Source organism: Anopheles stephensi, chromosome 2 (assembly GCF_013141755.1).
Source record: "Anopheles stephensi strain Indian chromosome 2, UCI_ANSTEP_V1.0, whole genome shotgun sequence".
Classification (NCBI taxonomy): Eukaryota; Metazoa; Arthropoda; class Insecta; order Diptera; family Culicidae; genus Anopheles; species Anopheles stephensi.
In genome coordinates this window covers 43,500,453-43,516,321 of record NC_050202.1, presented here as the reverse complement: position 1 = coordinate 43,516,321, position 15,869 = coordinate 43,500,453, and the positions used below count along the sequence as shown (strand labels likewise).

Sequence of the window (15,869 nt, the reverse complement as noted above, 5' to 3'; positions counted from 1 at the left end):
ATAATTTAATTGTTTTCTACATTTCGAAATGAAAAGTTCGAATCTGCCCTTTTTGACAGCTCATCAAATTCGAGTCCGCATCAGCCAACTTCGGGAATCTTCGGCTTGTGTGTACTTTTTTATTTACAGCCATCTTCACCAACACTACTGCACACCAGACTTGCGAATGAAGAAGAAAACCTTCGTCCAACACACTGGGTTGCCTGTGTGTGCGTGTGGGCCTGATGATCTTGCTTGGATGGTGGCGCTGAGCAGAAAAAACGCGAATTTGAGGGAAATCGTCAGACGGCCACTGTGCGTTGTGCAGTTTCATTGTGGTTTTCGCTCTTTTCAATCAGTCCCGTGTGAATAAGCACGTTTCCACGTTCAGTGCGTGAATCATTGCAGGGTGAGCCACAAGACACAAACGGGGATAGAAACGTTAAACGTGAAGTGACCAGAACGCAAACATTCTGCTTTAGCACCACCACCAGACGAAAAACGGGACATCACGCTGTCCGAGTGTGATGATGGGGATGAGAAAAATGAGTCAGTGAAATCGCCTACCATGGTGATCGAATCCGGAAGTACCGTGTGTGTTGCACTGTGTCGTCCGAGAATCACCTATCATCACCAAGCCAGTCACTGCCTACCTCCATTGGCCATAGGGCATCGAAGATGTACGGCTAGAGCAGTGCAAGTCGTGTACAGTCGTACTACGCTCCCTGCTGGTGCACCCGTGCCGTGAGTGCGTGTGTGCGTGTGTTTGTGTGTGTATGTTTTGTTTTCGTGAATGAAGTGCATTTCTGTGACAACAAATCTGTGTGTGTGTCGCGTGCAGTGTAAGGTGGCAAACAAAAACAGGCGATTCCGTGTCACATTGCATCGGTTGGTTGGTCGGTGGTGGTAGAAAGTAGGAATAGCAGCTGCTCCAGCCAACAATACGATTTTAGTATCCACGCAGCGCCACTTTGTGCAACATAAACGCGGGCCCAACCGCGGATTCCGTGGCAGCAGATTGATAAGCGACCTCAAACGCGGGGCGTAGCAGTCAGCACCAGCAATGGATTCGTTGCGGAAATGGTTGAACAAGCCGAAGGTAAGTTGTCTCTCGACAGCAGGGAAAACACTGGTTGTTTTTCTTCGGCCGTCCTTGTGGCTGGGTGGACCATTTTTGTGCTTCGCTCTCACGTCTCGGAGTTTAAATGGAGGCAGTTATGTTATTTTCTTGTGTTGCCTCCGCATACACTTCCTTATTCGGTTGAGGATGGAAATGGGTGTGAAGGGGGAAGGGAGGAAGGGAGGAAGGGACCAGGGGGCCCGTTTTCATTTGCGCCGAGAAGAAGAAAAGCGAAACTACTGGGCGCCAGCGAAACGACCAGAAATGCAATGGAGTATTGTTTTTCTTGTTTTCCTTCCCGTCTGTGACGTCGAAGTGTTCGAGAGAAGGCTGTATAAAGTGGTGTGAGCGAGATGTGTAAGAAAGAAAGAGACAAAAGAAACACTTCATACCACGCGTCTCCATGTGTGCGTGCTTTGTTGCGTTGCGTATCATTTATGCTGTGTCAGGGATGGCAAAACCGATCGGAAAGATGCTTCAATCTCGAAGAAAACAGTGTACCCGTTGATGAATATTTGACACATTTTATGCTCATTTTTTGTTTTGTTTGGCATTACTGCTCACACCCGTGTTAAAACATGAATGGATCGCTACCGCCAAATGAACGACATCGACAATCGACCGAGAAGAAGGCCTTGGACGGCGAGCGAATTGCGTCACCAACACAGTGGAAAACACACGGACACCACGTCCATCGACACGGCGTTCGAAAGCTTCGTGTCCGCGTCGTTGCGTACGTATTATATCGACCACAATGGTACGGCGCTACACGCGCCATAACACAGTTTCTGGGGCTGTCTCGACTGGTCGCAAGTCTGGACGCGACCAGAGCGCGCCCGTCTCGCGCTGGTATTATCACCACATAAATAAACACACGCGAAAGGAGTGAAAATGTGTACGCACACACAAACACATACTATGAAACGCACGTGTTTTTATCCGCGCTTCCCGTTCGCCTACTTGGACGGAAGCTGGGAATGTACGAAATGTCAAACAAAAGCTCGCTCCCTCGGCCAGAAGGGATTGCAGTCAAAGCTGAAGGAGGATATCCCGTTATCTTCTATAGTTACTGATGGTGTTGGAAAGACCTTGATAAGGGGTAAATTGCATTCGACCTCAGGAAGCAATCGGCACCCTACAACAACGTCTCTTGCGTTAAATGTTGTTTGTTGTCCTTTTGCTTTGCTGGCATCAACCTCACCCAAGGATTTTGTTGTTGTCTGTCGGTCTGTTCCTGATGAGGCAGGCGGAGACTAGGTCGGTGCACTTGCAGTTTTGCAGAGAGCATACCAGATATCTGTATCTTATCAATGGAATATAGCGAGATAACGCAGGCCTATCCTTTTTCTTTTATCACTTGCAAAATGTGCAGTGCCTAGTATCGGTATCAGAGTTTGTATTGATCAAATTTGAACAAAAATATTGAAAATGAAAAATACATTTACAACCGGGCTTTATTTGCCTATTGATTCTATTCAAATATTGCATTGCCCCGGTCTGCCCTTGTGGCACCAAATCGTATGTGTTTGTGTGTGGGCTTATTAGTAAATAAAACCTTCATGGACCAATTGCTGCGTATAAATTATACGCCACGTGAAAAGGGGGTTAAACAAACAAGCAAAGCGTGTACTGAATGTGTGTACACACGTCTCTTCACAATATACGCATTACTTACTGTGAGTTGTTAAGTTTAGTGAGAATTTGGTACAGCAGCCAATAAAACCCTCAGGGCAGTAGACAATCGACGGACATATTTGACTGTTGATAACCTATATAACTTAATAGGTTGTCAATTTTCCAGTTCGAGGCTTTCTTTTTCTGTCCCCACAACGTCCCCCACTGCCCCTGGTTCCTCGTGAATGTAAAGGGCCTCTCGGCAAACCTTCTTATCAGCTTGTTAAACTCGCTCCTGTACTCGAGTACTAGTCACGCTAAATGACTTTACCCGGGCTGAGGTCGTACGTTTGCTTGTGCGGTTGAAATGAGCCTTCGTTAGTATTGCTTTTCCTACTATGATGTGTACTGCAACCAAGCAAGTGGGTTCTTCCATACTCTACAATGAAACATGGGAATGGCTTGATTTACCGTCACGAAATTGGATTGCAAAATCATTCTAATCTTATATTTTCAGTAATATTAACTCTGTTTGGAGCCCTAAATATATGAGGACAGTACACAGTGTACAAAGTGCGCAAAAAGGGGCATCCGATTTATACTGCGTCAATTCATCTCTCTCCCAAAGATTCTTGATAAGGCAGACTAATATACACCTTCAATTGCTGCTCTCTTTAAACCATGTCGCCCACTAATTGATTGCCGGCTCTAGTCAAGAGTCCTCCGAGCGTCCAAAGGCCATTGTGCAATTGCATTTCGATTGCGTAGATCCATCGGATAGAATTGCTTTAACTATAATCCATTAAGCAAACTAGCCGAGCAAACGGATTTAAAAATGCTCAGCTGGACACATTCATAAGTCATCATTAAGCATGTTAATAATCGATCCAAAAAGGCTCAAGTAATGCAAAAACCCAAACGCATTGTCCCTGACACTCAAACAACGATCATCAATAATGATATTAATAAGGAGCTTCCGCTGTGGGTTCTGCGGTGGGAGGAAATGATGATGATGATGATGATAATGGTGATCTACCGACCAATAATATGTTGAAACTGCTCGACATACGAGAAGGTACGATTGTTATTTCACAACCCCAAAAACACCACACATATGTACGTTTTGAGCGAACAGGTTTCTTTAAAGGAGGCCACCCGTACCGTACAGCGGTGTATTTGTGTGTATGTTCAAGAGGTAACGCTCTGCATTATGGCCTTTTCTGGTCTGGTTGTTTCTGCTTCAAGATCGCACGAACATCACGAATAGATTTTGCCGAGTACCTTTTGCTGCAAAACCCTGATTAACCCTTATTTTATAGTTATAGCACTGGTAGTAAATCTCCGACTAAAAAAACTGCCAAATAAAGAAGAAAAACCATGAGTAATTTATCCAGAAGTAGTAATGGAGGTGCGGTAAAGTTAACCACAATAAGACGCTTATTACTTCTACCTTAAGTTTTGGAATAAACGTTATTTTCGGTACCAAATTGTACTGCAGCTGGTGGCGATAACTCACGTTAAACGAGAAAGTTTAGCGTCGAAAAGCAGATAACAAAATACACTGGACGCTGGTTGTGTGGTAGCTTATGTGTGTTGATGATGTAACGCTTTGAAGTCATATTTCTTATTCAGGCCTTCGCACAAACGAACCGGGCCTCCATAATTGATAATGCGAAAAACGGCCCAAACTGACCGTCCAAATGCGTCTCATCGAGCTTTTTTCACCGCTCGGTTTTGCAATGGCGCGCGCGCCTCCTTTTGTCAATACTTATGCACGCCCTGGCTGGTGACCGGACCGAGTCATGGCGGGTCGGGTTTTTACTAGGTGTCTGCAACGCAATACACCTGTTCGAAGCTTTTCGTACCTTTGGGTACGTGCTTTGCTGAACTGCGCGAGATATTGTTTGCTAGTTATCCCATCCAGCGTTGTGTTTATGTGTGCGTTTGCAACTACTGATGTGGGGGTTCGATTATCGTTTTCGGTTTGTTTGCACATCATGTTACTGACGGAAGAGGCAGCGCATTTTAAACCATTCATTAATCCATGGATTTTAGTTTATAAAAGAATGAATTAAAGGAATAAAGACTCCTGCAAAAAATGTTATTTTTTTCTGATCTGTCCTGATATTACTTGAATTGAAAGTAAGAACAAACTGCTTGAAGCACCACAGTCGTTTCTCGTGTGTTTTCTATTTGTATGTAAAGTTTTCTACTTTATCTGAAGCGATCGTTTGCTTGGTGACAACTTCCGTCTTGTGTGATTCACACAACGTTAAAAGGAAGTGTATAAACTTCGTGCAAAGAATGATTTGTTCATCCCGATCAGTGTAGGTTACATGCTTGTATCTTCTACCGGGCGGCTATATATTGGAATTTTAACTTAGTTTTCCGGCGCTACAACTGCTTCGCGATTTTGGCCTGACGCACAAGTTCTCGGCCTTATAGACGGGCGTATCAACTTCATCACTCCATCTAAATTTGGGCCTAACAAGCCTCCTCTTTCCATGTAAGATGGCCTAAGAAGCCTTTACAGGTGGGATTGTCCGGTGCCATGCGCGTGAGATGACTAGCCCACTAGGACCTGGCGAGTCTAACCTAAAGCTGCACGATCGCCAAACAGTTCGTAATGATCGTCATTGTAATAGTTGTCTATTGTGCTCTATTGTCCTTCCGCACATACGGGTCCTTTATCCGTCTTGCTCTCGAAAGCAGCTAATATGATTTTATCAGTTTTCTATAGATTCCATGTCTCAAAGGCGTATGTGAGGGTTATCCAGTTATGTCAAAACACTCTCTTGATCCAAATAAGAAAAATAAAGTTTTGGTACAGCTGCTTTTCGATGGTGAAACTTCCATTTGGAGACTTTCATTTCAAATCGTAATTTTATAATAATTATAGTGAAAATATTAGAATTGTGATGACAGGGCTTTACGTATTTCGTCTTTCTTTTCCAAGCCTTCCAACCAAAACTTCTTGTAGTGTTGCTAGAACTGAACTACTTTTTTAAATGACATAGAAACTTGTTTATAGAGACATGCTCTATGTTTCGTTTTACGAGACATTTAATGCGCATGTCTCTATTACCATATAGATTAAGCTAAGTTAAATACTTTTTTTTAAGTTCTCAAATCAATCTGAGCCCTACCTGAGTACTAGATCTTTCGGTTAAACAATAGCCGTAAAATAAACACACATAAGCTTGTACAAACCCAATGCTCCAAGTACAAAAATAGGACGCAATAGTAAATCCACAGCATTAACATTGCTTTCACTTACGCACTAAGTTTCTGAGTAGTGAACTAAATGGTTAATTGTTTTACGCTCTAATTTACTATCCACTTATCATGTTCATCGCAACCGTACCCTTGAAAGTGGTGGACACATTGACACTGTCCTTCCCTTTTTTTTCCTAAAAGCATACGTTTAAAGATAAATGTCACACCGATTACGCGGCTGTAGTAGCATGTGCTTTGACCACCACTTTACGTGTTTCCACTGGCACGTTATTCGATGAAAAGTGCACGTGGAAATCGAGTGTCACCCATTCCACCAGTCAGTGAGGACAGTCCGGGGAACTAGCTAACAAGCACGTTGATGTCTTGGTGGAGAGAAGTTTTTCACCTCAAGCCTCTTTGAAAGCAGCACCGAACTGCTGTGTGGCTGCCTGTCGGCAAACAAGCGGCCGGCTGGTGTCGGCCGCGGATTGCGTCGATAAATTTCCATTGTGTCGCCTTCACGGACGGTAGCCGCTAACGAGTTCCTGCGCGTTGACCTTGGCAGACTCGACGCCAATAATAATACCACGACGACAACGACGACGGTGGATGAAACGAACTTATGCCCGTGGCTCAGAGCAGTCGTTACAGTACGCTGGCTTAGGGATGTGGTGATGGTATATGGTCACACCGTGTGTGTACGCTAGAAGCTTGGTACCCTAGTGACCATGTATGCGTGTGTGTGTTTGGTGATGGTCATCATGAGCACGGAAGACGGAAGCAAATTTTCCGGCCTGGTCCCCGGACCCGCTGGGGTCTCTGTGCGTCCGGGGTGCTGGTAAAGACAATTTTCTTTTATCCTGATGTGGCATTTCCATAGTAAGATGTACGTCACTGATGTACAATGAGTAGATAGTCCAACAACAAAAATGATGGTGCTTTTTTTGCATCAACATTCCACGCACGAGAAAATGGCTTTGTTTCTTTGTTTTGATATTTTGTTTAATTTTTTCTCTCTTCTGCAACGCGTGCTGTGTATCGCAACCACTCTTCTGCATTGCCGGTTATCGGACGCCTTTGTCATCACCATTGGTCTAGTCCAATATTGTTGCCTATGTAATTGTTTGCATTTTCATTTTCAGTGTAATTGTTACACTATGCATACAGTTAGACAGTCGGATAGGAAGATATTACCATGTCGCGAAACATGCCCTAGTAACGGAATGTTTTCTCCATGCGTCCCTTTCCATTCGTGGTATTTCAATAATTGAAAGTAATGGAAAGTGGCTTCCTTGTTGTGGTGCGTTATTAGCACTTTCGTTTTTCTTTACAGTGTCGTTAGTGATTTTCTGATCTTCACTTTGTCCAATGTCATTTGATTCGACTATCAGTTTGGCAATTGATGAGTGCGATCAAGAGTATTGTTTTGATTGCCGTTCTTTTGTTTCGCTATTATTCATTGCTCCGAACCTTTATTTTTATGACTTTTAAGCACTTCAACTAGCCGTTTACTGCGATGCATTAGAACTGCAGCGTAATTTTCCAGAAACTTGCAACACGGCCCGGTCAATTAGTTTCATTGCAACTAGTAGTAGTAGTGAGTCATCAATTGACATCCCAGTATCTTATCGTGTAATTCCCAGCGCTGGGAATTGAACGCTGCTTCGTTTTTGCATGCATAATATTTCCTATACGGGCACAGATAATGATGATGATGACGTTGTGGCATTGCAAGCAAAACTGATCAAATTTTTAAACGTGACAGTTTATACAATACATTTGCATTGCATGGAAATTGCAGTTTAAATTGCAGGTTTAATTTGTGGTTTTTGATATATGAAATGCAGGGGAATAATTTGCTATGGTTGGATCAAAGTGAAATATTGTATTGAAACCGTTATAAAATTTGGTTTTTATGAACGCTGAAAACAAATAATGGTGTTTTTATTGAACCGTATTGAGACTAGCAAATTTCATGAAGATATTGTGATCATTCCTCGATACCAAAAACCTGAGTTCCTATAAACAACACGACATTTTCGTATCGTACTATCCTCCCTTGAAAGCTTCTACGATATCGCGCTTTTGCTGTGTTTTGCTGTACACATCGAAAGAAATCACGTTCATGTTGCATTTATCGGCCAGGTTGCCGGAATCCACCACACGTAGGTAAAAAGGTGAAAGTAAATCCACATACACCCAACCCCGTGTGCCTGTTACTATCCGCTCCGCAGCATAAGCCTTTGGCATTGGACCACGAGCAAAGGTTGTGTGCGTGGAAACTTTTTTTCAGACAGGTGAGATTCAGCTTTTTTCCTTTTCCATCATGTTGTGCCTTGGTCAACGCAACGCAGCCGAAAGAAGTGGTCGTAATGGAACAAGTTTTCCCACCACTCTTGTGAACGGGCGTTTGTTGTTGTAGAGATAGTTTGGATCTCTTTCCTACTGGTGAGAAACAAAGTAAAAGCTATGGGGAGCTGGTAAAAAAAAGTTATAAGCATTACAGTGAATGGTGCATTTTTTCTGTCAAAGAAAAGGAAATCGCCGATTTCTTGATAATAACTTCAATATTTCGAGAGCCATTTTAAAATATTGAAACTGTCGATTTTAACTTGTATATAGTTACTGCATTTGAGTGGCCCTAAGATCTTCCTTCTTCCTCCTTGGGACTACAACCTCGAGAGGTTTCGGCCTGCCATTTTTAGCTTTCTGTGACTTGATTTTACCCGTAGTAAAGTAGTCAGCCTAACGTACGGTACGGGAAGGCGGTCAAGGATGGTATTTGAACCATGGCCCTGCCGTGTGAAGACCGGCGCCGCTGTCGCCCTAAGATCACGTGGAAGAAAATGAGACCTCGGATCGTTAGTATGGAGTGATACACTGTTAAAATAATCAACTCAAACCTTCATCGGGGATCAAGTATTTGACATGCACGTGCTATTGATTACGGTCTTTGTATGAATGTACGTGTGTGCTTTGGTTTAGTATGTTAAGCCTGCACAATCTACTGTCAACAACGTTACTTCAGCATTATGAAAGAAATTTAATTCCCTCTCAAATGCATTTTAAAAGCAACGTTTAAAAATATGATCCAGATACATGAGTGAGTTAAAACAATCAAAAGCGGAAGAGAAATTGAGTCATTGTTGGGCCAAGATTAAAGCCACAGAGCAGTAACGTGCCCGTTACAGTAAGCTCAGGAGTCAACCATTTTTGTATAACCGGAACTAATGGAAAAAGAGGAGAAAGTTGTCTGTTCCTGTTAGCTTCTTATCGTAAAAACTACCACCTTGGCCAGAATGATGGAAACTGGAATGTGGAGGTCGTAAGAAACCCATTGAGCTTGTAAAAAGTTTTTGTTCCACCTTGGATGCCCCATCTACCCGGCATGTTCGCCCGGTTGAAGCTGTAATTAAGCAGGTTAACTTACTTTGCTAAATGCGCTTGATACAACTTTCATTTCTATTTTATCCTTCTAACTGCTATTCTTCGAGGACTAATAAAGAGGTGAATGAGGTCTCAAAGACCCAAAGCCTCTATAAATAATTGAATTAATAATAAGTGATACTATCTTATTTATTGTTATTTTTATTTTAAGTATGACTGCTTCACGCCGTAGTTTCAAAGACTAATGAGCATATTACATGATTTGCCAGCCCAGTCCAGATATAGGAAGGAAATCAATGAATACAATCGTTGGCGAATTGCGTAGTCCGTAGTTGTTTTGCTGCAATGGTCGAATGTACCGCGGCACGAAACGGGTCGATGATGATCGTTGATTATTATTTCTGGCAGGTTGTAAAACACCGTTTGTTTGCTAACGGCTCAAACGGCCCATTCCCTGCTACCTACCATTACCCACCTTGCTATCTCCTGCTATCTTTTCCCTATTGTATATGAACCAAATTTGCCACACTCGGTACAGTTTTCGTTTTGAGCGAAATATGTGTTAACCTGTGCACAATCCGTAGCGTACCGTGTCGACTATCAAATCTACCGTTTGAGACAACAGTCTTCGAGCGTAACACTGCGCATTGTAGGTGGTGCGCTAGGTCCGTTTTACTCGATCATAATCGTACCTACGAAATAAAGCATAATCGTGTGTGCGTTTGGCACTGTTTGGTGCAAAAGCAGCAATACAATGTCCATGCATCATTTATACCGGCCATGGGATGTGTTGGTGTTTTGGCATGTAATTTAAAAAAATGAAACATATTGTGGCAGAAGCGTTATGTAAAGTGCTACATAAAGTGTTGTCTGGTTTACTTCCAGGTTTCTTATTTTTGGTGCTAAAATCTTAACTTCATGGCATGATTTTAATTGGGGATACTACATGTACCTTTTTTTTCTTTATCCACAGGCCGACGACAAATCGCTTCTGGCACGATTTTACCATGCTGATCGTGCGCTGACAGCGATTGCCAGCGAGCTGGACAGTTTCGATGGAAGGGCCGAGCCCGTTCGTTGCACACGACTTGTTAGCCGACTTCGTCAGGGACAGGTATGGATCAATCCGCCGAATGTATTCGTAAAGTAGCACCATAGTAATATACTTTGTCTTCTGTTTTCCACCTTAGGACCGCGTTTTGGCGATCACCAATCAAATCATGGACGAACTGCTCGGTGACGATCGTGCACAGCGTGCCTTTCGAGTGAAATTTCCCGAAGAGGTGCTGCAGGAAAGCCTCGCCGGGCAGCTGTGGTTCGGCGCGGAGTGTTTAGCAGCCGGCTCGTCGATACTGAACCGCGAGGCCGAGTCGGCGAAGATGCGTCCGCTCGCAAAAGCGGTTACCAAAAGTCTCGAGATTGTGCGGAATCGCCTACGAGAGCAGTGCCTTCGCAATAACACCCCGAACAGTCCAACATTGCGGCTCGACTTCAACGATGCTGCAACGGAGCAGCTGTACGAAAGTCTCAAGATATTCGACCGCCTGTTTGCGGAGTTCGAGCTGGTGTACGTCAGTGCAATGGTGCAGGTGAAAACGAAACAGGAGTACGAAATGCAAGAATTGATATGCGTACTGTTCTCGGAAACGCTCCAGCGGGCGCTAAAGATTGGGCTGCTCGACCAGGAACAGGTGGATTCGTACGATCCAGCGCTAATGTTTTCCATTCCTCGGTTGGCGATTATCGCCGGGTTGGTGATCTTTCGCGATGGGCCCCTGAATATGGATCAGCCGGCAGATAACATTTCGGAGATATTTCGACCCTTCCGTAAGCTGCTCATAAAGATGCGTGATCTGTTGCACACGCTGACAAAGCACGAGCTGTACCAGCTTGAAAAGCTGCTCTGCACTAACGAAGAAATCAGTGCGAGCGAACAATTGATCTGTGATGAAAAGAATGGCGGTGGAGCAGGTGGCGATACTGGTGCCAGTGAAAATGTGCGGGGAGACATTGATGCGCACGAGCCAGTCGGCGAAAGCAAAGAGCATGTGGTCATTGTAACAACGACGACCATCACTACGACAAACGCCAGCGATGGGAAGACGAACGTCAACGATGGTGATGAAGGTGGTGTGCATGTAGTTAGTCAAGGTTTTGAGGTGACCACAAGCAGCGCGGGAGGCGAACTGAATGGAAGTGGAAGCAATGGCATCAACACCGAGTGCTGTAGCACCAGCAGAGCAAAGAATCAGCACAATCAAAGGCATTTGCGACAGTGTTCGAAAACAGTCAGCTACGGTAGAGACACGGGAGTAGTGCAGCAGGAGATAGAGCCGGAGGTAGAAGAAGACAATAACAATCACATTCATAAAGATGATGATGTCGACGAGGATGACGAGGACGACGAAGATGACAACGATCCGGAACTGAAGGATGGGCTCGTTACTACAGACTGTGCCTCGGGATACCTGATACCAAACACCAACTTTGGAAATCTACTACAGACAAATGAGGCACCACTTACGGACAGTTTCATTGCGACGGACGACGAGCTACGGTTACTTGGTGCGGACGTTGGCTCGCCATCGACACAAGCCAACATCGATAGCATCCTTACCGGTGCAACAAATCCCGGCGGTGAACAGCAGAAGCTGGTGGACTCAGATTCTGGACATGGGACGGCAAGTCACAGCACGGATATGTCGCCGGAACTTGAAACGGAACGAACGGTGGCAGAGAATACGGTGGAACCGAAGCTTAATGCTGACGATGCACCATTGTCGACGGTAGTTTCAGCGGAAAGTAATGCTAGCAAATCCGTACGTAACCGTTCGAGAAGTGTCGGCAGCTTGCACAAGCCTCCTGAAATCAGCGAATCTTCGAGCGACGATGAGGAGGAAGCGGATGTTTATGGGGCTGACGATGTGGATGCCGATGATGATGAGGATGAGGAAGAGGAGGGTGATGAGAAGAAGAGTGCGGCAGACATTAAATTCGTGTTGGGTGGTTCGCAGAAGGACTACAAACTGTATGATGCCAAAGACATCTCTGGCCGGCCAAGCTCCAGCCAAACGAAACAACCGCAGTATAATAATCATCGCAAGCCGAGCCACCATCGGCCGCGAGCATCAACATCAACATCGACGTCCTCGGCGTACCGCAAACCTCAATCTCACCAGCATCATCATCACCATCACCACCACCATCACCATCATTCCTATTCTGCGGCGACAGAAGCTACCAGCTCGGTTGCCAGCACGACTACCACCAGCAACAGTAACGCAACGAACGGAAGTGCCCGCCATAGCCGAATGCAGCATCAGCAGCATCAGCGCAGTTCGTCCTCCAGCTGTGATACATCACCGACGCAGAGCGAATGCAGTGATGCGCAGGAGGTAGCACTAGCCATCAGAGCGGCCGGTCGAAATAATTTCCAGTAAGTGTACGCGATGAATGGAAGCTGCGTACAGGTTTTTGAGATAATAGAACAAAATAAGCGACTATCGAAGTAAAAGCACCAGATGAAAACTGAAATTCTGCAGACAACATGTTCTAGGCCATACTGCCATCCTTAATATAGCTTAATGCTATCATGTGGTACAATTTTTGTATCATCTGCCGCCGATTATTATGCGTCATGTTTTTGTTGTGTTGAGTTTTGATGGTCGGTGTTAAACTAATAGTTAATAATTTGTTTGTTCTATCATCTAAAATGCCCTAGAAAAGCTAAGCTAAAGATTTATGTTTTATTCCTCTTTCGCAGTAAAAGTCGATCATACTATTTAATTTAAGCTTTTAAAATCTCCCCTTTTCGTTTCAATTTCAGAACAACTGAAAACCTTCTACATCGTCTGTTTGTGTGCATCGCGGGTGTGGCAGATCAATTACAAACAAACTTTGCGGCCGATCTGCGAAAAATGCTGAGAAGCGTATTCATCATGAATTCGTCCCCGCCCGAGCCAGAGGAGCCTCCGGAAGCGAATGCGCACGAGGTGGAATCGAAGGATAACCACCAAAACCCGTCCGATTTGTTCGAGTTCCGCGCTAGCGAACAAGACGTTATTACGGCGGACCAGCAGAACCATAGCGGTGGCTCAAGTCAAAGCATCTACTCCGCCGAGGAAGCAAACCCCGAGCAGGATTCGGTGTTTGCATCGTCCGGTGACTCATCACCCGTACGCCGTACGGCCAGCGTAGAAACCAGCAACGTGACGGTGAACGTTTCCGTATCGGTCGTGGCATCGTCCCCGGTATCGGTTGGTGGACCAAACAGCGGTCACAGCAATAGTGCCGGAGGTGGGCGCACGGCCCAGGAACGTAGCGTTAGTTTAAGTGAAGCGTGCATTGTCGTCGAGGGTGGGAAACCATCGACCGGTACGCGTAGGCACAGTGCAAGCGGGTCCAAAAGCGACTATGGCCGCAGTCGCAGCAGTCCAAGCAGTCCAAGCAATAGCAATAGTAATGGTGGCAGCAATCACCACGCCAACACCACCACATCCTCATCCGGGCGAGATTTACACGTAGAGCAGCAGCAGCAGCAGCAACATCTGTCATCTCAGCGCAGGATGCCGGAAGAGCCACCAAGGTGGATCCCGGACTGTGATGCCCCACGGTGTATGTCTTGTGCGTCGGCTTTTACACCGTTTCGCAGAAGACATCATTGTCGCAACTGCGGCGGAGTGTTCTGTGGCGTTTGTTCCAATTTATCGAAACCACTACCAAAATATGGTCTGACGAAAGCGGTTCGCGTATGTCGAGATTGTTACGTGCATGAGGTGGGAGTGTAATAACGGTCTTCGGTTGGAAAACGGCAGCCATGAACGAAACCTTTGGGGTTGATGGTTTTCGTTTCGTGTTGCTTAATGTGCTTATTTTTTTTTATTTCGTATTTTTTGTTGTTGTTTTAACTACTTGACTGTATTTTTGACACGTGGAAGCTACAATTTTGTAAGCTATTGTTCAGTAATTGCTATTTTGTTTTATTCAATATTTGTGATACACTTTCATTATTTGACCGAGGACAGAGCACGTTGTGTGAGAGATGTTTCTTGTTTATAATTTTGTGTTTTATCTTTTTTTTCCCCATTATTTTCTGTCTAATGTTTGTGGACGATTGTTTGTTTTTGTTACAAAAGGAAAGTCGTGATGCTTTTGGTTCATTTCGTTACAAAATAAAATATTTGCGCGTTGTTTTCTAGAATTCTATCTCGAGCAGAAGAATATCTACGCACTATTATTTTAATTGTTTACTCATGTCATTCGCGATGAAAACCGCTGATGTAACATTACTTTCTCAAACAAAACAAAAATTTCTAAAAAAGCGTTAAGAAAACGGCATAACATTTGACCAATTCATGACACCAAGAGCGGTTCCTGCAAAACACACAGGAGCAATCGTTCAAAACAATTAAAGGCAAACAAATCAAAACAAACAAACAGTACCCGTGTGCAATGCCGCTGTAGACAGTGCTGCTGTATCAAATGTTGTATGATGCGGCGCGTATTCCATTAAGGAAAAAAGAGAATCCCCCGAACGAATTAACCAATTAATATTCAGCTCCAACACACATTCCCCAGCAGCCGCAGAGCGAGAACCAAAACAAAGCAAAAAAAACAAAATCACCGGAGAATGAGCATCCTTCCGGCTCGCTGCTATACGAAAAACTTAGACAAAAGTAAAGACTCGGTTTTACTCGTACGATTTGTGCAAATGGTTTGAAAATGTACGCCAGTTTCTTTTTCGCATTTTCGGGTGGGGTGCGTGGAGGTTTTGAAATGCATGGAGAATAAGATTTAGTCATTTAGTCTAATTATGAGCGCGAGCTTTACTGTGTACGTACCACCTGTGTTTGCTCCTATTTCGTCACGCGCGGGTGTGATGATAGTTTGATATGTATTTTTTTACTATTACGATTGTTTTACCGTTGTATTTGAATAGCAAAATTTTGGATTATTAACGTATTCCAAGCGTACGTATCCTCCCCCGAGATATTCGAAACCGTAATGAGATGTTCACTCTCATCGCCGGAAGCGCGTTCCTGTGTGCGTGTTTGTGTGCAAAATTCCCGCCAAAAACAGATGTGATTTGCACGTGTGGCACGGGGAAGCATAGTGTTAATTGAATTAAAGTTGCAAACAGGCAAGTTCTTTCTATTGCTTTAAAAGTTTCCAGAAAGAAGCAAAACAAAACAAAAACTAAACAAAGGGTATGTACGATAAAGCGAAAACAGGCAGCGAGGAGTGGCGCAAGGCACAGCAGAACCGAGATGGGTAGAAAACTATCCTGTCCGTACGATAAAACCCTTTGCAAGCATGCATGCACGAACGGACGAACTGCGTGTGTCTGAAAGGAAAGGAAGCATCCCCATTATTTGAGTGATATCTTTATATATTTTTAAAATTGATACCATAAAACAAAATAAAAAGTATATGAAAACACGCATTGGGAATGTTCTTTATGGTTGGAGTAAGCAACTGCATTAATGCGAAAGTGAACTGGAATACGTACGTACGATGTGGTGAAAAGAAAATAAATATAAACGAAAAAAAAACA

At 44.2% G+C, this 15,869-nt stretch overlaps 1 protein-coding gene across 1 annotated transcript; it reads left to right on the top strand.

Moving 5' to 3' along the window:
• The first annotated feature begins 218 nt into the window (after positions 1 to 218).
• LOC118507537 (lateral signaling target protein 2 homolog) lies at positions 219 to 15,459 on the top strand. Its single transcript, XM_036046114.1, has 4 exons — positions 219 to 1,078; positions 10,290 to 10,430; positions 10,507 to 12,752; positions 13,143 to 15,459. The coding sequence occupies exons 1-4, from the start codon at positions 1,043 to 1,045 to the stop codon at positions 14,101 to 14,103; spliced, it is 3,384 nt and encodes a 1,127-aa protein (XP_035902007.1). The 5' UTR covers positions 219 to 1,042; the 3' UTR covers positions 14,104 to 15,459.
• The last annotated feature ends 410 nt before the right edge of the window (positions 15,460 to 15,869 follow it).

What these genes read in the sequence shown, in the direction of transcription:
- LOC118507537 (XM_036046114.1), top strand. Translation starts at nt 1,043, where the DNA reads ATGGATTCGTTGCGGAAATGGTTGAACAAGCCGAAG. An exon ending in AATGGTTGAACAAGCCGAAG is followed by an intron (nt 1,079 to 10,289) that starts GTAAGTTGTCTC and finishes CTTTATCCACAG; the next exon opens with GCCGACGACAAATCGCTTCT. An exon ending in GCCGACTTCGTCAGGGACAG is followed by an intron (nt 10,431 to 10,506) that starts GTATGGATCAAT and finishes TTTCCACCTTAG; the next exon opens with GACCGCGTTTTGGCGATCAC.